Source organism: Carcharodon carcharias, chromosome 13 (genome assembly GCF_017639515.1).
Source record: "Carcharodon carcharias isolate sCarCar2 chromosome 13, sCarCar2.pri, whole genome shotgun sequence".
Lineage (NCBI taxonomy): Eukaryota > Metazoa > Chordata > Chondrichthyes > Lamniformes > Lamnidae > Carcharodon > Carcharodon carcharias.
Window position 1 is genome coordinate 36,186,860 of NC_054479.1, and position 26,530 is coordinate 36,213,389.

At 42.2% G+C, this 26,530-nt stretch overlaps 1 protein-coding gene across 2 annotated transcripts in view; it reads right to left on the reverse strand.

The window, feature by feature from the left end:
* LOC121286208 (transmembrane protein 132C-like) overlaps positions 1-26,530 on the reverse strand; it is a 1,095,675-nt gene that overhangs the window by 40,859 nt on the left and 1,028,286 nt on the right. For both annotated transcript variants that reach the window (XM_041203216.1, XM_041203217.1), the window contains 2 exons: positions 15,026-15,299; positions 3,659-3,850 (listed from right to left, as the gene is read on the reverse strand). In XM_041203216.1, coding sequence (XP_041059150.1) covers positions 3,659-3,850; positions 15,026-15,299 — 466 coding nt within the window. The remainder of the gene's footprint in view (positions 1-3,658; positions 3,851-15,025; positions 15,300-26,530) is intronic.

A 26,530-nucleotide genomic window follows, 5' to 3' on the forward strand; every position in this document is an offset into this window, starting at 1 on the left:
TTCTGGGGGACTTTAATCCTCATGTAGACTGGGACAATCAAATTGGTCTAGAAGATGAGTTTGTAGAATGTTTTTGTGACAGTTTCTTAGAACAATACATTGTGGAATTGAACAGGGGTAAAACTATCTTATATCTAGTATTGTGTGCCAAAGCACGATTAATTAGTAATGTCATAGTAAAAGATCCACTGGGAAATAGTGATCATAATACCATTAAATTCCATGTTACGTTTGAAAGTGACATACTCCAATCACAAACAAGAATTTTAAACTAAACAAAATCAGTTACATAGGTATGAGGGCAGAACGCACTAAGTTTGACTGGGTAAATAGACCGAAAGGTATGGAGGTAAATGAACAGTGGGAGACATTTAAAGAAACAATTCAAAATGTTCAACAAAAATACATTCCATTGAAAAACAAAACGTAGCAAGAAAGACCCATCAGTGACTAACATAGGACATTAGGGTAGTATTTGATTAAAAGGAGAGGCTTACAATGTTGCAAAAAACAGTAGTAAGTCTGAGGATTGGGAGTGTTTTAATAACCAGCAAAGGGCCATCAAAAAGGTTGATAAAAATTGAAAAATTGAATATGAGTAATATAGCCAGAAATATAAAAACAGATTGTAAGAGCTTTTATAAGTATATAAAAAGGAAGAGAGTAGCTAATGTAAACATTGGTCCTTAGAAGCAGAGATAGGAGAAATTATCATGGGGAATGAGGAAATGACAGAGGCATTGAACAAATGTTTTGTTTCCGTCTTCATAGTAGATGACACAAGTTTCCTACCAGAAATAGACAGTAACCTAGGGCTAAAAAGTGAGGATATGAAGGAAACTAAAATCAGCAGAGAAAAAATATTGGAGAAGTTTATGGGACTAAAATCCAACAAATCCCTGGGATCTGATGGCCTACACACTCGGGTTCTAAAAGAGATAGCTGCAGAGAAAGTGGATACACTATGGTTTTTCAAAATTCCTTATATTCGGGAACAATCCTGTCAGATTGGAAGTTGGCAAATGTTATACCACTTTTCAAGAAAGGAGAGAGAGAGAAAATGATGAACTACAGACCAGCTAGCCTAACATCAGTTGTTGGTAAAATGCTGAATCTAATATAAAGGAAGACTTAACAATGCACTTATAAAAACACAAAGGTGAAGGGAAATCCTGTTTGACAAACTCATTGGAGTCTTCTGAGGATGTCCCCAGTAGGGTAGATAAAGATGAACCAGTAGAGGTAGTGTACCTGGATTTCCAAAAGCATTCGATAAGGTACCACACAAAAGGTTAATCGGCAAGATAAGGGCTCCTGGAATTGGGGTAATATATTAATATAGGTAGAGGAATAGTTAATGGGTAGAAAGCAGAGAGTGGGCATAAATGGAGCTTTTTTAAGTTGGCAAGCAGTGAATAGTGGAATGCCGTTAGGATCAGTGCTTGGGCCTCAGCTATTTACAATCTGTATTAATGACTTAGATGAAGAGGCAGAGAGTAATGTAGCTAGGTTTGCTGATGGTATCAAGCTAGTTGGAAAGGTGAGCTGTGGGCAGGACATGGAGAGGCTGCAAAGGGAGATAGACAGGTTAAGTGAGTGGGCAATAAGGTGGCAGATGGAGTATAATGTAGGGAGTGTGAAGCTATTCACTTTGATCATAAGAATAGAAAAGCACTTAGTTTTTAAAAGGTGTGGAACTTTTAAATGCTGATGTTCAAAGAGACTTGATTGTGCCTGAAAAAGGAATACAGCAAGTTAGTATGCAGCTGCAGCAAGCAATTAGGAAGACAAATGGAATGTTGGCCTTTATTGCAATGGATTAGAGTACAGGAATAAAGAAGTCTTTCTACAATTGTACAGGGTTTTGGTAAGATTAGATCTGGAATACTGTCCAGATGTGTGCAATTTTAGGCTCCACATTTAAAAAAGGATATACTTGCATTGGAGGCAGTACCTCAAAGGTTCACTAAATTGGTACCTGGGATGAGGGGGTTGTCCCATGTTGAGAGGCTGAGCAATTGGGTCTGTATTCTCTGGAGTTTAGAAAAATAAGAGGCAATCTCATTGAAACCTACAGAATTCTGATGGAGCTTGATAGGGTGGATGCTGAGAGATTGCTTCCGCTAGTTGGGGAGTCTAAAACATGGGGGCATAGTCTCAGGAGAAGGGGATGATCATTTAGGACTGAGATGAGGAGAAATTACTTCACTCAAGGGGATGTGAATCTTTGGAATTTTTTAGCCCAGAGGGTTGCGGATTCTCCATCGTTGAATACATTTAAGGCTGGGATAGATAGATTTTTGGTCTCTCAAGGAATCAAAGGATATGGGGAGCAGGTTTGAAAGTGTAGATAATGCCCAAGATCAGCCACGATCATACTGAATGGCGGAGCAGGCTTAACAGGCCAAATGGTCTGCTCCTGCCCCTATTTCTTGTATTCTTGAATAAGTACAACTGTTTCTTTTCCCATGCAACCTTTACCTTAAAAATGTACTGCAAATTATTAGCTGGTATTCTCGAGGTACTGTTCACAATGGATTGTTTCTTTCATGCAACAGCAGGTTTAAGGTGCAGAACTAATGTGCAGCTGAACTCAGCTTAGTTTTGTTCAAGAAAAGAATAGTTTTATTTCACCACCTACAAGTAAGTGGTGAAATTGGTAACACTGTTGAGAGATGTTTAAAAGGCAGAGCTGAATAATATCACATGTTTAAAAGCATTGCGCAAAGTCAAAATGTCTGAATCAGATATTTTTCTCTTTCATAGATTAAGCACAATTACTGGGAGTTCCATACGCTCCTTCACTCAGGCAAAAGTCTATCATAGCACACTCACCTCTGGGGTGCTCACAGATTTGATCTTTTATTACCAATACACAATGCTGCTATCTTATCAATGATAAAAGTTGATCCTATGATTCTCCCAGTGTGCATCTAAAAGCCTTGTTACTTTTGCTGAAAAAGTATATTCTTAATTGCTTACATAATCCAAAATGTTACTTCAAAGCAACAGTCAAAATTGCACTTGATACTTTTTTTGATTCCTCCCCAGTATTTCTTTCAGAGTTTATAAAAGTAATCAGTTTTTCAACAAAAAAAAAATTGGTTCCAACTTTCCCATTTACAATATAGTGATATCTCTACTGACAGACAGGTCATGAACTAAAAGCAATCATTTTAAATTCAATTCTGCAAAAATTGTAATCTCTCTCCAACTAAAAGGATCACAATCATGATTTTGCTTCTAGTTAATTCAATGAGCACTATTGATTTCAGTTTCCTTTCCCTCGCACTCCCTTTTCATAATCTACTTTAATTCTTTCCTATTCCCCAATGGGCCTTCTCTTGCTTGCATCACAAGCAGGGAAAACAGCCAGGCCTCTAAAAACAGCAAAGGATAGCATGAGTAACCCAGGGCAACTGTGTGCTCATTCCCGCCACCCCACAGCACCCCCGCCACCCCCACCCCCGATCCTCCACCGCCCCCATCCTCACTCCTTTCCTGTGAGAATACTCATGTTTGCTGCTGGTGTCTCTGTACAATAGCGAAGAAAGAACAAAGCCATGCAATTTCTCTAAGGTTGATGATTTGATCAGGAATTGTCTATCTAGGCTGCAACGAATGGAGGGAGCATGAAACTGAAATTCGGAATGAGTACCTGTTTTGAGGCATGAAGCTGTTCTTTTGCTGTTGTCGTTGCAACGATGACACGGTTGCTGGCAGTACTCAGTTTGAAGGACAGGGAAATTCCTGCTACGATTTGAATTCCAAGGTCTGTAACAGACACCTTCTCCTCAATCACCGTTATTGTTTTTTCAGCCAGGATAGAATCAGAAAGTGGTGACAGTACCTTTGAAATGAAGAAGTTTCAAACTTAAACACTTATTACTTCCATCTGCTGTGATATCAAAGTGAATTATCATTGCCCTCTTATTGTCTAATCACAATTTCCTTAAATGTGGAGTAATATTCATAACTACCACGAGATTGTTAAAAGTCTTAAACATCGTTATCCTATTGCAATTTTTATCTTGAATATTATAAGAATTGTAGTTACAAAAATGCTAACACAAAGAAGCTCTTGTTCTTCTGTTACATATTGAAGCTGGACTATGAGAGGCTGAAGGTTAATAACTGGAATGAATTTAAAATCTGTAAACCAATAGTAGGTATAAGGCAGAATCATAGGTGATGCACCCAAGCACTGCTCTGTCTAATCTAGATAATTAGTCAATCTCCAAGGCATTTCTTGCAGGCAATGAGGGCACATATATGTTTATTTGAAGGATATGTCAATACGAAAGGAGTCATACAGACAAGCAGGAAAGACTTGCAAGGATTTCCAATTTACACACAAGGTGGGTTGAATTTCTACTCATTCTTAATCTACTATCCAAACTCCCAAAACTGATATGAGTGCAGCATTATGTTTAGTTATGATGCAACATTGCTGTCCACTGTCAGTTCTGCAAGTTAATGGAATCTACATAGCCTGTTAATTTGCTCTTACTTTTGCTTTCCATTGCGTAGGTGCTGAAATCTGATCTGCATTGAACCAGTGTTGCTGATATAGGGACAGAAACAGTCAGCCTGGTTGTTGTGTGACAGATTAGTAAGCACTCGGGATATCATGGAGCTAATGACAGGCAGCATAATATGATTGGAACCCTCAGACGGGACAAGGGTTCCTCGAACAGTGTTAGATCAACAAAAAATAATAGATGTTATCCTAACTACCATTCCAGCCAAGCAGCTTTGGATTTGTTGCTAACATTGCTAACAATGCTGAAGGTGGCAGTGCACTATCTAGACACAAGCACTCACTAAGGAGAACATGATTTTTAGGGGATACATGCAACACATCAAATAAATAAGGCCCACATTTTTGGCAAACATGCACATTCAAACATATAAGGTAACACACATATAAAGTGACCACTGGCACACATGCTGGGTACATGAATGGATTATTACAGCAGCCAGAGTCTTTTTGGCACTGACAGTCTTTCTCTGTTGCAACTCCTGATAATTCCCCAGATGTTCACCCACCACCCTACCCCCAAACCCATCTCTTTATACATGGGTTCATTTCTAAAACTGAGCACTCGCCAAAAGTCTTGCAGAGCACAAAGTGGGTAGGTAAGAGGATGCAGTCAGGAGCATGAGATATGGTAATTCAGGGAGAGAGTTATAATATAGTCTGCCACAAAGACTGCCTTTCTCCCAACCTTCAAAACAGGATTTGGATTGCTATCCAAAGGTCCTTGTACAATTACATAGCATCTAGGTCAATGACAGTCCTTGTGATCCACATGAGCCTCCTCCCAAGTACTTTCATTTGCACCATACAAGTGCCAGACAATGACCATCTCCAAAAAGAGAGAATCAAACCACCTCCCCTTGACATCCAATGGCATTACTATTGCCGACAACCCCCACCCCCACTGCCCCACCCCCCACCCCCCCCCCCCCCCAAAAACCCCGGCCCCCCCCCCAACCCCCCCGCACTATCAACATCCTGGAGGTTACCATTGATCAGAAACTGAACTGGACTAGCCATATAAATGCTGTAGCTACAAGAGCAGGTCAGAGGCTATGAATCCTGTGGCGAGTAACTCACCTCCTGACTCCCCCAAGCCTGTCCACCATCTACAAGGCACAAGTCAGGAGTGTGATGGAATACTCTCTACTAATGTGGGAAACAGCCACACATTAGGGAAACCTTGTATGAAGTGACCATTCCTCCACAGCTGAGACAGATCAGGCGCCGCCACATTGACATGCTTGGAGTCAGGCCTCTAGCTTATCTGCCCACTCAAGCAATGCAGAGACATCAAACTGCCACCAAATGCTCCAGAGCTTTTTACCCCTTGAGCACAGACTCAAACTAATGAGCATTTTAGTGGGCTGCAGAACAATTGGCTGACCTGGCATAATGCACAATCTCCTTGCGAAAGCTAACCATGGACATGCTCACAGCCCATTGCAAAGTAATCATTCAGGTTTGGACCAGTCTCCCCCCCATGTTTCAAGCTAACAGCGCAGCCTTACAGCGCGGGTTAGGAGAACACCTGCACCTGAGCTGAGAGCACAGCATGCAGTCCAGTGGGCAAAGCTGCTGCCAATTGGTCAGGTAGAGTGGGGTGGATGTGGGTAGGGTTTCAGGCAGCCATCCAAGTGGTGGCCAGCACTCTCTGGCGTATGCTAAGGGCCTTCAACTTAACTAAGAGAGTTTATTAGTACACCCATGCGAACCCACACATGTTTCTCTTGCAGGGGCAGTACATCAGGAGCATGGAGCTTGGTGACTTAGCTGTATGTCTCGTGACTTACAGAGAGTGGAGGCGAAGGGGAAGAGGGTGACAGAGGTGCCTTGCTGGCCAGTCGGAGGAGCACCCTGTGCACGCCGCTGAAGAGTCACGGTGAGCCATCACTGGTAGGCGCCTGGTTAGACTCAGGGTCTATAGACGGCGCTTGTCATTCCAGCAGATGACCGAGAACTAGCGCTGACAAACACTGCACATGTCCAGGGAACAGGTCGGTCACATCTGCCACTTGTTGCAGGATTTGGCACCATTGGGACATGGAGGGCATCCACTGCCAGTGGCGATGAAAGTGACCACGACGCTCTATTTTTACGCCAGTGGCTGCTTTCAGGGCTCTACAGGTGACCTCTGTGGGATATCACAAGCCTCCACACACAAATGCATCCATGAGGTCATGGATGCCTTATTCACAAAGGCACAGAACTTCGTGCAATTCGCCTGGGATCAGGAAAGCCAGGGAGTAAGAGTGCTGGGATTTGCACGGATCTCAGATTTCCCACAGGTGCAGGGTGCCATTAACTGCACTCACCTGGCATTCAGATCTCTGTGGCAGCAAACAATCCACTATGTCAACTGTAAGGGCTTCCACTCGCTCACTGTTCTGCTAGTGTGCGACCATCACAGGTGGTCCTACAGGTCTGTGCACAGTTCCCAGGGAGTGTCCATGACTCCTACATTCTCAGTAAGTTTCACATCCCTGATGTCTTCCAGGGTCCACAGAGGCTACAGGGCGAGCTCCTCAGGGACAAGGGCTCCCTACAGGGGACGTAGCTGATGATATCCGGTGGCGGCCTCAAACTGCAGCAGAGAGGCTCATGCTGCAACTCGTAACTTGGTGGAGCAAACCATCTGGATACAGAAAATGAAGTTCTGGTTCCTGGATCAGTCTGGTGGAGCCCTGCAATATAGTCCACAGAGGGTGTCACACATTGTCGACGCCTGCTGCGCTCTTTACAATCTGGCGCTGCAACAGCGAGAGGAGCTGGCTGAGGAGGAGATGGATGAGCTGGAGCTCTCCTCCGATGAGGAGGACATCGATGGAGATGAGGGTGAGGAGGTCCTGGAAGGCAACAATGACAGCGATGAAGCACTCACACTGGCCAGACGAGGCAGGTGCGCTTGGGAAGCCTTCATAGTTGCTAGATTTGTGGAGGATGATGATAACATGCAGTGAAGAGACACCATAGATCCTCACAATGCATCTGTGAATGTTTGACTCCTGTCTGGCTGATGGCAGTGTACATACCCTCTGTAATAAGGCTCCTGTCATGGAGATGCAGCAGATACCCGTCATCCCTACATTCCAGGTGGTTGGTATCAACATGAAGTGGGGACACTCCATAGATCCTCACACAACTTATGTGAATGTCTGACTCCTGTCCGGCTAATGGCAGCTCACTTGTGCTCTGTGAACAGGGTCATATCATGGAGATGCAGTGGGGAAACTTTAACTTCTCTTGATCCTGCGGCATCCTTTGTGAGTTGAACCCTTCAGGATCACACTGTCACCGAACACAGAAGCCCATGAGATGGGGGACCTGCTGCACCTCAGCAGTGCAGGGTCGACTGTCTGGACCAAGTTCTCCCTGGCGGCTGCCATCCTACCAGTGTTGACCTCAGTGCGTTGGCATGCCGGCGCTATCACCTCAGACTGAAGGCAGACGGACTCCTCCATCGTGCCTTGCTATCTGAGGAGTACAGCAGACATCCCTTCCTGATGTTCCTGAGCTTGCCTTTGCAGCTCCAGCAACTGAGGTATGACTGTGTCCAGAGGCTCCTCATCTGACTTGGACTCAGCAGATTTCTGGTCTCCATCAGCCCTCCGAATGTTGAAAACCTGGGAAGTCTCTGCTGCCATCTGCTGTGGATCAGACAGTGCAATGTGCTCACCAGATTGTGACCCTGAGGTTTCTCTAAAGCTAGGTCCCACCGAGGTGTGGGTCTCTGCTAGTTGGGGGTGTGGGTGAGTGCTGTGACGTGTCTTCAATTAGGGTGTCATCAGGTTCTTCTTCTGAGGTTTCTTCAGGGCCTGAGTCAAGGACCTCGGCTGTTTCCCAGATGTGAAAGCAAGGAGAGATAATTAGTGCATGGGGCCTGTGGAACAGGGGAGGTAACTCGCATATGGTTGCCTGATGGATGTTGGACTATTGGATCCTCACTTGTTTGAGCAACGCTGACCTCACCATCAGCACAGGAATGGTCCAGATCGTCACCGGCTCTATGGCACTGGCACCAGATGACTCTATTTTCAAAGTCTGTGAGGACCTTGATGTCAGGCATTACTCCATCAGTCTGCAACCTCTCCTTTTTGTTGTGTGTCAGCTTGTCCTGCATGAATACAGATAGAGGGCGTGTAAGCAGGGCGCCTGCCAGGCCAGATGATAAGGATGCTTGGCATGTGTGGGTGGTGAGTGGTGCCATGAACAGGATGAGGACACGATCCGCAGGCCAAATGAAGGTGTGCATGAGAGAGCGGATGGTGATGTCCCTTGAACTGGCAGTGAGTGAGATGCCTGTAGATGTGTGATGGGCTCGTGAGTGTGTGCGTTGAGAATGACAAGAAGTGTGACTTGGCCTGACGGAACGGAGGAGATCATTCATCCTCTTTCGGCACTGGGAGGCTGTCCTCTTTTGCAGGGCACTGACGCTGACCACCACTGCCACCACCTCCCATGCTGGATTGGTGATCTTGCTTGCTGGCCTTCATCCAGAGTGGGGGTAAAGGACATTGCGGTGGGTTTTCATTGGTCCAGTAGGCACTCGAGGGAGGGCTGAAATCTGGGCACAGCATGTCTCCTCCATCAATTTGCAGCAGCTCACTTGAAGAGTGCTAGCTCTGTGCAGAGTTTCGGTGCTCAGTTTCCTGAAGGCCCAAAGTGACAGTGAGGCGGGAAAATCAGAGGACGCCCTGCCAGTGACCTGGCGTGTTTCCCAGGAGTGCATAATTAATGAAACAGGAATGGGACGATACAGCGTGAAAACCCGCCATTGTGGCGAGCAGGTAAAACGCCCTTTTTCCCACCCGCTACCGCACTTAGAGCAAATCTGGGATGATTCTGTCCTGTCTCTAGAAATGAAGCCCAGTACTTATCCCAAACCCTATTATCCTATTTCTCACCAAGATTGGTTCTTTCTATCTCTGTAACCTTGCCCATCTTTGCCGTAGCTGATGGCAAAACCCTTATACATACTGTTGATATTGGTTAATTCAACATTTCAAACAGCCCCCAACCTCCTGTATAAATGCCAGTTTTCCACCCTGTCCCTTACTAATTCCCATTTACCCATTACTGCATCATCCCAAAGTTACATTGGTTCCCTGTCTCACAAGGCATTAAATTTGAATTCCCTGTTCTCATCCACAGACATGTCCCACTCTACCTCCGCAACATTCTCCTGACTCGGGCAATTATTTCCACTAATTCAGTATTTTCATTCAGCGTGCAATTACTCTGTGGATTTTAGTCTCAGAGGCGTAGTTACCATTCAATTTCCATCTAGGCCGCCTTGGGTTTGCACAACCTGGGTTGGAACTTTGGTGGGGAAGTGTGAGGTTATTCATTTTGGTAGTAAGAACAGAAAAACAGAATAATTTTTATTGGGTTTTAAACTGCTAAACGTTGATGTTCAGAGGGACTCGAGCGTACTATACAAGGAACATAGAAAGTTAGCATAAAAGCAAAATACTGTGGATGTTGGAAATCTGAAACAAAAACAAAAATTGCTGGAAAAACTCAGCAGGTCCAACAGCATCTGCGGAGAGAAATACAGTAAAATTTCGAGTCCGTATGACTCTTCTTCAGAACCAAAAGTTAGCACTCAGGTACAGCAAGTAATTAGGAAGGCAAATGGCATAAAAGCAAAATACAGCAGATGCTGGAAATCCGAAACAAAAATAAAAATAGCTGAAAAAACTCAGCAGGTCTGACAGCACCTGCAGAGAGGAACACAGTTAATGTTTCAAGTCCGTGTGACTCGATGGCACGTTGGCCTTTATTTCAAGGGGAGAGGAACACAAGGATAAAAACATCTTGCTACCATTGTATCAGGCTCTGGTGAGAGCACACCTGAAGTACTGTGTGCGGTTCTGGACACCATAGGATATATTGTCTTGGAGGAGGTACAGTGAAGGTTCACTAGATTTGCTCCTGGTATGAGAAGTTGACTAAACTGGGCCTATACTTCCTGGAGTTTAGACAAATGAGAGGAAATCTCATTGAAGCATTCAAGTTTCTGAAAGGGTTTTATGAGGTAGACAATGAGAGGTTGATTCCTATAGCAGGAGAATCTAGAACAGAGATCAACAGTTTCAGGATAAGGGGTCAATCATTTAGGACTGAGAAGAGGAGAAATGTCTTCACTCAAAGGGTTGTGAATCTTTGGAATTCTCTAGCCCAGAGGGTTGCAGATGATCCATCGTTGAATATATTTACGGCTGAGATAGACAGATGTTTTGGTTTCTCAGGGTATCAAGGGATATGGAGAGGGGGCAGGAAAGTGTAGTTGAAGCCCAAGGTCAGCTACGATCATACTGAATGGTGGAGCTGGATCGAGGGGCCATGTGGTTAGCTCCTCTCCTATTTCTTATGTTCTTATAGCCCTGAGGAGTAGGAAGCTCTGTGCATGCCTCAGTCTAATTATGTATAGATCCCTCTCCAAACAGTCAGAAATTTAAAAACGCTTACGGTATGGAGAAGAAACAGTTCTATTCTCTAAATATTTAAATGAAGGCAGGCTAATATATTTACATACAAGTTCCTATAAAGCTTTGCTATTATGCTGGTCCGACAGCCCAGGGTAATGTTCCCACTTCTGTACTTTTCATGTGAATTCTCACTTGCTGTTAGTGTTTAATGGAAAATAAATGGATATAATTCTCGATTATTCATCTTCTAACTATAATGGATTGCAAATCATGGCTGCACATAGACAATTTTACAATGTGTACCCTTTGAAGGTAGACGCAGAAAATTTACCCCTCCACGAGATATCAAACCCAAGTGGTGTGAGACTCTTCCCCCTCTGGGAGTGTTGCTCTGCTTCATTCCAGCCCTTGTTGGTAAATTGAAGCTGTTAGCTTGGCACTGGGTGTGCAGCATAATTGCTTTACATTGATGCTAACCTTGCACGTTCACAAAATGACTAGTCAGGAATCAGGCAATAAATTGTACTGGTGCAGAAAGCTTTCGTTGGAGGTTGTGGTTCAGACATGTTGCTGGTTTGGGAAATGGGAGTTTACTCCACCTCTGGTCGGTTTGTGCCTTTCCCTAGCAGTGACAGATGCTGAAACCAGATACAAAGCATTGGAAAAAGTTTCATTAACTTTTGGCCCCATTCGTCATTCACTTTAATGGGCATGTGACAAAAATTGAAAATAAAACATGATATATTGAACCATTCTCAGAATACTAAGAACACTTTTCAGTTCTTCAACAGGAGCATTTTGGGCAGACCTTATTTAATTAGTTCTGCATTGCTTTCAATATCTTACTTTTCTTTTACATGTACAATTTTTCACACAGAAGCATGAATAATGAAAAATGATCTATTTACAGTTATTATAAATGCATAGTGGTCAAATGACTAAGGGGACATTTAATTACTAAACGTAAGCTAAGTGTGATGCACATTGTTCACCGATATATTATTTACAATGAGCTTTTGTTGTCCAACTTTAAAACAGTTTCGAGCTTCAGTTCAATGTGACCCTGTCCTATAAATGTTGCATTGGATGCATAATGGTTGCACTTTGCAACTGTCATTAATAGTTTGAGTGAGATTCCTTAAGGAGCTTAGTTGAGACATTCAATAAGAGATATGCCAACGGCCTTTGACCTTTATATCCAATCTCTCAGGAATGCACACGATGCATTTCATACAGTACAGGGACTGATATAAACCCATTTTTCCTGCAAAATGGACCCATTCACACCAAGCCAGTAATTAAAAACTGTTCTTTGAAATGCCAGTTTTCACTCACAGACTTAGTGGTGTGTTGAACAATCTTTCTGTGGTCTTGGCTGACTTGCCTGGCAGATCTAAGACTATGCAAGCATAACCCCAAATTCCTTGTTGGCCTGGAGGCATAGAGAGTAATATTCTGTGCAAATGTCATTCAATGTTGTTTGTTTTAATCTTTAAGGACAGAAGAGCTCCTGTGACCAGTGATTTTCAATGCCATCAGATACATGTCATAAATCATCTCTAACACTGCACTACAAGGTAGCTTTCAGATTGAATGTTCAGACTTGGAGATTCAGCTTGACATCAATTGACCCAAATCTTCCAATCAAGATGATCAAGTCAGAACTCCGGTTCCAATCCTGATCAGACAAAAAAATACACATTTACCTTTCTCCCATTTTTCTGGTCAATCTGCCAATGGAAAACCCTCCCAAACTGACTTAGCACAGCAAACTACGGAGACATCAGTGAAAAGAATGCACACAGAAGTCACACCTTTTTACAGCACTAATTGCCTTATTCTGGTAAGGGAAGATTTTAAATATCCCAAAGCTTCTTTGAAAAGCTGCGGAGAGAAGGTAAATGGCTCAGACGGTAGGGTGGAGGTGGTAAGGGGGTAAGATGGGTGAGGTAAGTGGGTGTGGGGATAGGGTGGTGAGGTTGCTGGGGTTGGGGTGGTGCAGGGAGGGGGAATTGGAGATTCAGGGAGTGGGAGCCTGGTGGTGAGGTCAGGTCAGGTCAGGTTGGGTTAGGGGCAGTAGTCAAGGCTCCGGGGGGAGATGGGGGGTATTGGGGCCTCACAGGGGGACTCAGAGGGGTGTTTGGGAGGTAACTGGTGGTGGTGGTGGTGGTGGTGGCGGTGGCGGGGGGTGGGGGGGGGGGTTGGTGGTGGTGGTGGTGGTGGTGGTGGTGGAGGAGGGGGTCAATGTGATTCAGCAGCTCAGTTTAGTTACCCACATAATAGATTAGGATTTTTTTTACATTTACTGGGTAATTATCCAGATAAGTACCAGAACCATCCAAGCTCTGCAACTTGAATTGGAGACTTTTTCAGAAGGCCTCAGGGAACATTGGAAGTTCAAACCTCCTGGGAAATTCCCTCAGTGTCAATGTGTTGGGACTTCCAGATCCTGAGACTGGAAGTTCTGGGCCAACAAATTACTGTAACTTCAGCTTTAGCAACCAATATTCCAGAATAACCCTGACAACAATATGGTTATAACAGCCAAGACAGAAAGAACTGTGATGATTAAGATGTGACTGGTTTGCTTGTAAACATTACAATTCAGCTGAATAGAAACAATGGAAAACATAAATAGAAGAAAAGGACTCTGAAATTATTGGTCGTTAGTCCCTTGCCAAGTGGGAAGCAGACTGACTTGGTGCTAGGCTTCTGCCAATGTTGATCTGCAATTGGTCACCAGTAGATGAAAAGGAGCTAACTCTGGTGGCTCTTCATTCAATATTTCCTCCTTCACTGTGGGAAAGTGCCTTCCAGTCGAAGTCTTCTGACAGAGACACAGACTGGTCCCTTTGTAAAGCCACACTGCAAATATGTCTGTGAATACATTTAGCAAAATCGTATGTTCTAAAGACTGTGTTTAGGATTTCAGAAGTACTGAACTGAGAAATCTACAATATCAATGAAGGTGTGTCAGGAGGAATTCTTATCTACTTGTATGGAATTTCAAGTATAAAGCAATACCCTGCCACTCTGTGGTACAGTGAATCAGAATGACATAGGTCTGATTTATTTCATCAAAATTATTAAATAGTAGACCTAGCTCTTCAATTAAGCTGAAGACAAAAGTAAAATGCATTTAAAATCTAGAATAAATAATTCCTCATGCTGCTGTGAACTCCCTCTTTGACTCAGAATATAGCAGGTAAAGGACATTAAGTTCAACATAGGGTACAAATAAAAATCTAGAAGGAATAAACCTCAACTAGTCAATAACTAATAGAAGAAGGTTGGATAATCATTTAGAATCTTAAACGTATTGATCTTTGACTCAGTTCAAGTGATTCTCCATTGGGCTACTAGATACCATTCTGTGTGGCAGGAAAATAGTCCATCTCAGATAGATAGGACAACAATCTGTCAGGACTCTCTTCCCTCCCAACATTCCCAGTCAGTTGATGACACTCTTTTCATCTGCAACATTAAAAACAGGCAACTGACACCAGCCCCAGCTGCTAGAGACAGAATTCGGCAACAAGACATGGAAGTGATCGGAAAAGAAGTGCTAAAGTGAAAGAAAGAAAAATAGCACCTGTTGGATTAATTTGCTGCTAATTCCCCTGTGTAGCCGGATGTTATACAACCTTTTAGTCATTCAGACAACTCGATAATTAATACAAATGAAAAAGAAATTGCACCTTTAAAAAAAAACAACACATTTACAAGTTACTCTAATCAAACTGACCTTTTTTTTGCTATTGTTACACTATCATTCAGTGTCTATCTAATTATTATGCTCTGGGAGTTGTCGGTTTTTTTTACAAAAAGAAAACCTCTCAGGAACCACTTACCCATGCAACAATATAAAGGGCAATGTTTTGAATACATTAATGTCTTGTTCAGCGGCAGATTCCACAGATCTTTTTAAGAGAAGTTTCTCTGTTGCAAATTCAGGCTAGGTTAGAAGAAATGAACAGCAGAGGGCAGGCAGGAGCATCGTAAGACTCACACACGCTCTACAGTTATTACAGCTACTCAAAAGAACTGAACATACCTGGATTGTGGCCATTCCAAGTTCCTGCCCACTCAGGATCCTCCCGTTCTCCAGCTTTGCGATCTGTGGGTTGTCCATTTTCAGAAAGTCAGTCACCAGGTCTGTGATGTCAGCCTGCCAGTCATTGCCTAACATGTAGACCAGCTGCCCACCTGGGTCCAGGGTTTCCGCTACAAACTGTGTAAGGACCCTCACCAGCGCACGTTGGTACTGAAGAGTACATCCTTTCCCTTTTTTCTCATCATCATCCTCATCATCACTGTCTCGCGTTGGCCTACCAAAAACATTGACAATTATTTTCCTAACTTGCAGTAGTACAATTCACAGCCATGTACACATTGAAAGAGGCAGTATTTGAAGGACGTGATCTTCACCTCAATGGTTGAAATGATTCATCTCACAAATAATACAGATGACTTTCTCACAGAGGAGGCAGGGGTGTAGTGGTGTTGCCACTGGACTGGTAATCTAGTGACCCAGGATAAGGGGACCTGGGGTCTGAATCCTGCTATGGCAGATGGCGGAATTTGAATCCAATAAAAATCTGGAATTAAAAGTCTAATGATGACAATTGCTATTAAAACCTATCTGGTTCACTAATGCCCTTTAGGGAAGGAAATCTGCATGTGACTCCAGATCCACAATAATGCCCTCTGAACAAGAGCAATTAGGGATGGGCAACAGTGATGCCCACATCCCATGAATGAATAAAAAAATTCTTGGTTAAAATATCATTCATCATTCATAATCATATAGTTTCATCTAAAACAATATAACACCTGATAAAAGCTCCAGGTGAAATGTAATAGATGCATCAGCTATGCAATGAATCAATTACTGACCGGCTGACAGCTTTATGCACATAAACAACACAACATGAAACAAATCTTCTCTTAAGTAGCTCTAGCTCTATCATTAGCACAATGGAATTGATTTACATTTATACATTTATTACAAATATAAACGATTTATGTTATAGTTTTAGTACAAGAGAGTTTGGTCTTCTAGAGCGAGACTAGAGGAGAGACTGTAAAAGTAGTACAGGATATATAAAAGTTGTTTCATTGCAGTTTTCTTTAGCTGAATTATTGTTTGGTTTTCAAGCAATAAGTCATAGCTTTAAGCAATTGGTAATAGTATTCCAGAATTATTGCCCCCATCAGGTCATCGGTCTAATACCTGTTGAGAAAATTGTTTTAGATACTTGTTTTACTGTGGAAAAGGGCCCTTTTGTAGGGTTTTTCTCAGGCATGCCAGAATGAGGAGTGTTATTAATGGGAATTGATCCCAAACACCCCCAGATGAGCAGCAGCTACCTGAAATAATATCCAATATTATGGACAGAGTGAGAGAGAACTGCTGAAATCCCTCTTCTCATTGCCAACTATCCATAATCAGTTAGCTTTTGAGAGGAAGGTGGGCATATGTATGGTGAATTTGAATTACCTGAGGTAAGCTTTTTGTAGGTTAAAAATTATTTATTTATGCGCTCACCGCAAAATCTAATGCTACGGCATTCACTCACACAGCCGCACACACAAGAACACTCGAAAATACAGTTAAAGAGAACAGTGCACTTTTACAGGCTACAAGCAAAAGGAGTAGTTCATCATTCATGTGATTATCTTGTCCTGGAACACATGCACTGCAGGCCTGATGAAGAAGACATCTTCACTCCTGAAAGGCAGTCTAGGTGAATTCACCAGCACAAGTCCTATGCTACAGTCGGTTTCAGGGTTCTGTTGAAGAGATGGACTTTCTACAGATCACAAAGTTAGTCGCTTGTAGTCTCAGTACCAGGCATTCAGTTTGCTATTTTGGTGGATCGGAACTGAAACAGGCTTGAGGCATTATGATGTTACAACCTCCAGTTCTTAAGGCATAGATGTTATTGCCCTTTCTGCTGCCATGTCTTTCTGCAGACAGCACTTAAATATTACAAAGGGATAAACATGTGTCTGCCTTACCATGCGACTCCTCACAATTGCAATGCCTTTCCCAAATATGGCGGCGATCTTGGGTTGATTAGTCACATCCTCGTTTATTGTTTGAAGACATTTACCCTAAGGGGTCAAGACAATCAGTATCTTTGTTTGAAGAAGACCCATTCAATTCCAGAATGCCTTGATGGACTCAAGATATGTGCAGTTAACACATTTCCATCTGGCCTGTCTTCTTTTGTCTCTGTTAGAAAGTGAGGTAGTTTTTGAATACATAAGCCAGGTTATCTAACCTTCGGTAGCCAACTTTGCAGCACATTGTCCAATTTTTAAAGGAGAAAAGTGAATCTCAAAGAGTCCACTTTGAAGAAAGTTTGTGTCTTAAAAGTTAGGAATATGACATACCTTTACTGGGCATGACGCCTACTTTACCCCAGCAACAGGCATTAGCTCCAGCTCCATGAAAGTACACCATCCTGCACTGGCGTAGTTCCATTCCTTACATTAGTCATCCTTGCGGGCTTTCTGATCTGTGCAAATTTACTATCGTATCAAGCTAGGGGAAACTTCAAATTGTTACACAATGTTCAAAAGCAACCAAGTTAGATTCAGCATCAGTATAATGTGATGCAAATGATGTAAAGGCTTATGCCCTGAATTGTCCAGGCCCTGCTTCCTATTTTAAAATTTGACTGAACTTCCAGTCCCTAGGTCTGGGTGGTGCATTGGGTTGACATCTTTAATACCGTTTGTATTTCCTGACCATTCATGTCAATCAGTGGAAAATCCAACCCAGTATCGCTTGTCATTAACAAAGGGACAACCGCTTACTGGAAATTTCGGAGATGTGTCAATACAAAATTTTCTTTGTTTTCTTATGGCATTCCTGCTTTATTCTGTCAGACAAACTTCATGGAGTTTATTTTTAGTACTGCACCATAAGGTCGATCATAGCCTTGTATTGCTAATTATACCTGACTTCCATTTCCCAAAGTCTGCTGTCAATTTCCCAATCTTATATATGCTTCTGTGGGGATGAGACCACTTTTTCTCATCCGACTACTAATTAGAATTTGGAAAACTGGCTGTTCATCTCAATCTGGTTATACCTTGTCTGTGTCTAGAAATCAAAGGCCCATTTTGAGTAGCAACTGCTAGATTTTTTTTTTCCAACTGATTTGACAACTTCTTTTATATACATGCTGGAATTAATGAAAATACTCGGAGCCAATGTCTTCTGATACTAACAGGATGGGACACGATGGGCCGAAGGATCTGTCGCTGTGCTGTATAACACTTTGACTCTATATCTGTTTTCCTGCCCCTACCTTTCATTGGGGAGAATTTTTGGCTCGGCGAGCGAGGGTGGGCCCCGCTCACTGAGGCCTAAAATGACACGGGGTGACATCGGGCATGCATCCTGACATCACCGTGCGTCATTTAGATTTTCAGTTTGGTGGGCGCGCAGCCGAGTCGGCTGCACCCCCGCTGAACGGTCAAAGGCCTATTAAGGCCATTAATTAACTAATTAAGGCAATTGAGAAAGCTGCCCGTCCAACCTTAAGGTTGGCGGGCAGGTGAAGAGCCCAGGCGGCCTTCACGTTTTTCATGGAACCTCATCCATGGGCAGGATGATGCTTCATGAAGGGTTTATAAATTAAATACATTAGTTAATCGTAAAATGGCAGTGTGGACCTGATTGGGTATGCGCCCGCCCCCACACAACACCCCCAATGGGTGGAGAACTCTCTCCATAATTCCTGTCCTAGATTTCTTAAAATTCATAGATTCTTTATCTGGCAATATGTTTAGTTTTTATTGATTTTTAATTTGCTTTAGCAAATGGCATATTAGAATGCCAGTGACATCATTGCAGTGCTTTAATTGAATGTTGAGAAGCGACTGGTGTATCACCTTATAGTGTGCTGATGCAACATAAACCAATTTTGTATTTGTACTATTTTGACAACATTGCTGGCAATGAATTCTGTAACAAGATAACTGGGGAAAGGAGGATTTCCTACTTGGAATGTCTTGGCATGAGTATTTAAATACGTGCGTTTCTAAACACTGAAGTCTCTTAAGCACTAGCCAAAATCACCAGTGGCTTTTATGTTAGAAAACAGCCACCTTTTTGTTAGCTCTTTTCCAACATTAGCAACATATGCACAGGCAGCCTGGGCATCACTTTGTAAAGTTACTCCTGCACCGGCATGGCATATGCTGCAAATGGTGAGAAGATGAAAGAAACAGTGTGAGTTTAACTCCTCCAGGTAGTCTCATACCCAATGCAAAACACATGTGTGGCACTTGTTTTATTGCAGCTATGCTGTGATTCTTGTGTTGGTGTGAAGCATGGACCACTTCACAATGCCATGAAGTGTACAGCATAACTATACTATGAGAATTAGGGTTTAAAATGAGAGAAATTGGTGGCTTAAATAATGAGAGATAGGGTACTGGGAAGGTAAACCCAGGAGCTTTTAAAGCAACTTCATATACAGGATTAAAATGATCCTGCAAAATTTGCTGATATTGAGAATGTGAAACAATTGATTGTGTCTCAACGTTTAGCAAGTTTGCACCTCCTACTGCTCTATTTGTTTCAGTTTCTACTGGTGCAATCCCATATTTTTTTCAACAAAAGGTCTTATTCACACTGAACGGGATGAAAATTTATTTGTAATCAAGTTTGAAAATTTCTAAGTTGGTTGACATTTTCCATTACTGAAATCACACATTCTAAATGGGAAAATATGGATGGATTCCTTCAAATTTAATCTTTTCATTTTATTTGCTTGTATCCCAGGCCCATCATTTGTGTGGCATGCACATTGAAGCTAGGAGGTTCACACTGTGCTAAATATTGTCCTGTTATTTCTGTGCTGTTTGGAAAGCAGCTTGTAAGCTGCTAGCAAGAGACTCAAACCATCATTACTGCTTATTGCATGTTACAACATGGCGCAAGTTAACCTCCCAAATGTTCCAGCATAGTCACCTTAAATACATAAATGATACACAAGATATTGTTCCATATCTTAATTTCTGTTTGACATGCTATACTATCTGATTATCTAACAAGGACAAGCTGTATTTGTACTTTGCTTGGATGTAAGCACCTGCCCTTTAAAAGCTGCTATGACCATTTGCAACAGGGCTGACCACTGGTCAAATAGACAATCACAATGCTTGATGCTGATAGCCTCAAACAACCAGTATTGTCATTTCCAGTATTGTATATTGTATAGAGCTGCTCCAGATAAAACCCTCAGTAGAAAACATGTTATTCCATTGTCAGTAATTCTGTTATCTCCGAATCACTGTTCACTTCCAACTGTTATTAATATTCTTTCTGCATCTCCTTAGTAATAGAGTTACAGCAGGGTGCTTTGGATTTCTTTACTTCAGAATCACAGAATCATAAATTCACAAAACATTGGAGGAGACCATTCAGTCCATTGTGTCTGTGTCAGCTCTCTGAAAAAGCTATTCAATTTGTCCCCTTCTCTCAATCTCCCCTCATAGCTGAGATATTATATAATATTGAACTAGAGATACAAGGAGACTTCCTTTGTTTTCACTTGTTTTTTCTCCCCATACAACTCTTACTGTGAGGGGAGATGATTAACCTACGATTGAAATCTCAGTGCCTTACCGAAATGGGCCACAAAGCATTGGGTGACAACTCCCCTGTCCACATGTAGCCCTGTCTGTGCTGATGAGATTCAGCTAATTTGGGAAATCAAAGCTGTGTCTCTCCAATCTATCACACTGCTTAGTGGTACTTCCAGGTACTGTTCACCACAATGCCAGAGACATTGCCAGTTAAACGATACAATTAAGGGTCTGCTGACACTTACAATCCTCTCACACTAAACTGTAACAGATTATGACAGATTGAAATCCTTGAAATGAATCACAGGTTTGCAACTTCTCCCATTTTTCTATATGAAAGCTAAGAGCTGGAGCATAATTGAACTATACATGAAGTTATTAGTAAGTAGATTGAACCAAACAAGCTATCTCACTGGCTGAGACAGCTTATAGAGTGTTTGGTAAAAGCCTTTATTAATAAATGACCCTCATCTATTAATAGTAATATTAAACGTTCCTCTGTGTTTTATGCTGGAAGAGGAACTCTCAAGCCAATTAAATTGTTGGCTACGCCTCATGTTTTAATCAGCTTAGGCCCTAATTCCAGCATCAAAAAGATGCTGAATGTTTGTTATTACCCATTTAATGAAGGCTAGGTAAAATCCAACTTCCTGATTGGCTGTCAAAGAGTCACTGCTTCTTGAAAATTCTAAATTCCAAGAGTAAGCACAAAAGAAAGGGCAAATAAATAATGCAGAAGGGAAATAAATTTTAAGTAACCAATTACTAACTGGAAGATACAAAGCACAAATGTTTATCCAGCACTAGAAAAGAAACTGATTGGGAGTAGAATGGACTGGAGAGTCTCCTGGGGCAGGATTTTTACCACGTCGGGCAGACCTGGGCACAGACACGAAACTAACTGGTGCCCGTGATCGGGCCCTGACTGCAATTTCAAGCTGGCTGGCTAATTAACGGCACAGCATGAATCGTGCGCTGCAATGCTGAGTGCCGCTGGGGTCAGGGCAGGAAGAGGCCAAGCGCAAATGTTTGCATAAGTGCGCGGGTGTGTGCACTGCAAGCTCCCTGAAGTCACAGAGCTCTGTCACATGAGTAGGGGCATGTTATAAATGAGATTTCAACATTTTTATTTTATTTTTCGTTCCTGTTAGAAACCTCACCCTACCCATGGATGAGGTTTCATAAATAATCCTCTTGGCCTTTTCACCTGCCCGCCAACCAAATGGATGAGTGGGCAGCGAAAAATCTGATTGAATTAATTGAGTAAGGGCTTTAATTGGCCTCTTAATTGTTGGCGGGCACGCTGCCGCTTCTCGCGCATGCGAAAATATCGTGAGAGTGCGCAATGGCGTCGGGATGCTCGCCTGACGTCACCACACACTATTTTACTCTCATTCGGGTCAGGCGCGCACCCGCCCGACAAAAGAAAAATTCTGCCCCTGATGTTTTCAAAAGCATTTCCAAGTACACAGAGCCAGAACCAAGAGCATAAATGTTCCTTTCCCCAGGAAAGCCACTGTATTGCTAAAAAGGCAAGAAATTTCAGGGAGAACTGATGTAGTGCTCAGTATCCTGTGGTGGTGCCAGCCTTAAGCCAGACACACCTCATAATCAACATCCCTTTCATGTGGAACCAGATTAAGTAGTGGTTGGCAAGCAAGTCTCATGCATTGGACTGGTTTTGTATGTTCAGGATATAAAGGTGGCTGGCATCCCAAAAATAAACTTACACACTGGTCTTTTCAATATAATTGAAGGCCTGTCAATAACTAATGAGAAAACTCTGAGTCTTGGCATGACATTACTTGATGTGTAGATATGTGACCATGTATTCATCTATTCTGGACCCTGTTTAGGTGAGCTTGTTGGTTATGAAATCCCTGCACTTCTAACTTGGAGTTTGTACTCAAACAATAGTGTGTGTTGAAGCTGTAGTTAGGAGGATGATGCAGTGCACTCATAAATGTTAAAATGAGCCTTGCTGCTGATCATGTTACTGCCAATGAATTTCTGGTATCTATTCAAATCCATTCTTAACAGTTGTCTATCAACTAACTAGTGACTATTCTACTTGGTAGGGAATGAGGAGCTAGGCAGTGCACTTAGAATCTTTTAAATATTTTAAAATCTTTTATGCTCCCCTCACCCCCACTAGAGCTATACCTTGAGTGCCCTACTATCCATTCTTAATTAGCACATTCGTTTAGATATATATCACCAACTTCAACACCTATATGTTCTTTTGTTCTGTTGTCTGTGACATCTTTTGATGATCTGCTTCTATCACTGCTTGCTTGTCCCTACAACCACACCAACCCCCCTCCACTTCTCCCCCCACACCGCCCCCGCCCCCCCCCACACCCCCCCACACGCACACACACACACACACACACACACACACACACACACACACACACACCTTAAACCAGCTTATATTTTACCCCTTCCTTGGATTCATCTAGTTCTGTTGAAGGGTCATGAGGACTCGAAACGTCAATTCTTTTCTTCTCCGCCGATGCTGCCAGACCTGCTGAGTTTTTCCAGGTAATTCTGTTTTTGTTTAGCACTTAGAATCTAGTTGGTTCCAAGAATGCATACTTAGCAATGAGAGGTTAGAATCAAATCAGTGCTTTGTGGTCAACTTAATAATTGGAGGTGTTGGCCACCTCACTGAGGCATGGGATCTTCCCAATCTTCTAACGACAACATTGCAAGCCAGTGCCCTAAGGACAGGGTAGTCTTTGCAGACAAACAGAAAGAGGTAATCAGTATTGTGTTGGTAAGCTCTGTGGTTTTGCTTGTTAAACTCCGGCAGAATCACTATGCACAATTGGAGGTCCCCGAGGCTTGGCTCTTACCGCCATCACCTTAAATTGTCCTTAAGTAGTATGTGATCTTAAAAGGCGCCTATGTACAGTTTATTTCAGGCAATTGGAAACTCTACTGATGTGGATTTGTCCATTGTTGAGTTTGGAGATTTTTAAGCCTTGAGTCAGAAATGTGGCTATTCACAACAAAAGCTGTCACTGCAATTCCATCAAAATAACATTTTTTTTCTAGAATGATCAGTAACTCTTGTGGATTTGCAGGTGTTTTGGAGACACCTACACACTCACCAGCCAGGAAATTTCAGTTTTCTTACTTCAAGGTTTAAACATAAACATATGTCACAATGGGAAGTGCATCACACACTGTGCACGGGAACATAATAAACATCAATTGCTATGAATGTGCTGGTACTGTTCAACATTTCCATCATATAAAGACATTCCCCTGCGAGGATGTGATAGAATAGGAATGAATGCTGAGAATGAAATGTGACTTTATTTGAAATGGAAGTTATGTAGCCAAACATAACCAAGTTGGGTATAGCACAATTCAACAAGCAGAAACTAAATGAATGGCCAGTTACAGTGCTTTTTTTCATGGCGCAGGTAGAGGGACAAGTGTTAGACAAAGGAATGGAGGGAGTAGAAGGAGAATTCCTTACACTTCTTCAACCAGCATCACGGAATCTTTAAAATCTACTAAGGCACATGCTGAGGTCATTGGAGGCTAATTGCTAATGAAAATATTTAAAATTTGGCAGTTGCTTGTGAATAACTGGCTCCTGACATTGGAGAACCAAGACATCAGTGTTCGAAAAAAAACATCAGGAAAGAAGAGGCTTTTTGGCCTCCATTTTTATACTTTCATTTGAGATTAATGAATTTCCTGTGGCATTGCACAAAGAAAGCCAAATTATGTCCAGTTTTCAGAGGATTTGAGGCCAGAAGATAATTTGACAGGGTGTAGATAAATAAATGTGAACATATAACTTATAATGGTGAAACGTTGAGACAAGATGCATGACAACTAGAAATCCAGTTGTCCAAAATACACACAGAAATAAGATTTTTAAGAAGATTAGGAGCTATAGATTGTGTAGTTGAAGTGTGACACCTGAAGAGTCACATCTGCAAGCTTAGTGCAAGGCCTGACCAAAGAGAATATATGAATAAGTTTGGTAATACCAGAGAGATACAATGTGTTCTCTTCCATTGCCCTCAGACATTACTTATTTGTTTGATTAATAAATCTTGTGGCAGACACGTGGCAACATTCATTTAACACTGTTTAAAATCTATGTGATCAGAAGAGTTGGGAGTTACCACCAAAACAGACTCTTCAGAACTAACAATAAGGCTACATTTCTTCAGAAATAATACCAGCTCACTATTTTCTTAGGGAATATGTAAACTGCAATTTCTTGGCTTTCCAATGCTCTATGGTGTATGTGTATTCAATATATTTTAGCCACTTACATTGTACACTGTAACCACTACAGTCCAGAAATCTATTGGTCGGAAACACTAGTTGCCGGAAAATTTTTGAATAAACCCAAGCAACTCATGGCATAATTTTAGTACAGTAATTTGGGAGCGGAAACATGGAAGATACAGTTTTTGGGTAAGCAAAACAATTTTTGTTATTGCTTTATAATGTTTTATGCTTCAGGTAAACATTTGTATCTATGGTGTTTTCCGGTTCATACATATGTGGCTAGGCGTTTTAATGTCACCTATAATCCAGAAAATTCCAAAATCAAGAAATGACTTGATTCCAAGCATTCCAGACTCCAGAGGTGAAAGTGTATCACCAATTTTAATTTAACAGAATGCCTGAATGATTTGACTCTATGTATTAATTCATGAAAAAAGTAATTTGCATCCCACCAACTGCTGTTGTTTTGGTGCTTGCTGATGTAGGGAAACATTGAAAAAATAAACTTAGGTGCTTGTAATAGCTGTGAGGCATCAGGAGGTTAAGATGCTTTCAATAGTTCTGCCCTCCAATCTTCAAAACTATATCACTGGAACTTAATTAACAGGCAATAGAAAAATTATAATAGTACACCACTGTGTATTCGCTCATTCACTTTGAGGTCTGTAGCCCATGGGTCCAATAAAGCATAAGATGATTAACTGGACTGAACTGAAGCACACTTCATAACTCTCATTTCTTCACTTTTATTAAAATGTATTAGTCTGTTTCTTAAAGCTATGAGCTTTTTTTACATTTTGCTTATTGTCAGAAAACAATCCACTGTCAACATAAATCTGCAGACGACACAAAGGTTGGAGGAGTCACAGATAGGGAAGAGGATTGTCAAAGGATACAGCGGGATATAGATTGGTTGGAGACTTGGGCGGAGAAATGGCAGATGGAGTTTAATCCGGACAAATGCGAGGTAATGCATTTTGGAAGGTTTAATACAGGCAGGAATTATACAGTAAATGGCAGAACCCTTAAGTGCATCGACGGGCAGAGGGATCTGGGTGTACAGGTCCACAGGTCACTGAAAGTGGAAATGCAGGTGGATAAGGTAGTCAGCAAGGCATATGGCATGCTTGCCTTCATTGGCAGGGGTATTGAGTATAAAAGCTGGGAAGTCATGCTGCAGCTGTATAGAACCTTGGTTAGGCCACTATTGGAATATTGCGTGCAATTCTGGTCACCACATTACCAGAAGGATTTGGAGACATTGGATGGGGTGCAGAGGTGGTTTACCAGGACGCTGCCTGGTCCAGAAGTTATTAGCTATGAGGAGAGGTTGGAGAAACTTGGATTGTTCTCACTAGAGCAACGGAGATTGAGGGGCCACTTGATAGAAGTTTACAAAATTATGAGTGGCATGGACAGAGTAGATAGTCAGAAGCTTTTTCCCAGGGTGGAAGAGTCAATTACTAGGGGACATAGATTTAAGGTGAGAGGACAAAACTATAGAGGAGATGTGCGGGGCAAGTTTTTTACGCAGAGGGTAGTGAGTGTCTGGAATTCGCTGCCAGAGGAGGTGGTGGAAGCAGGTACGATAGTGGTGTTTAAGAGGCAGCTTGACAATTACATGAATAGGATGGAAATAGAGGGATATGGACCCCGGAAGTGCAAAATGTTTTAGTTGACGGGCAAT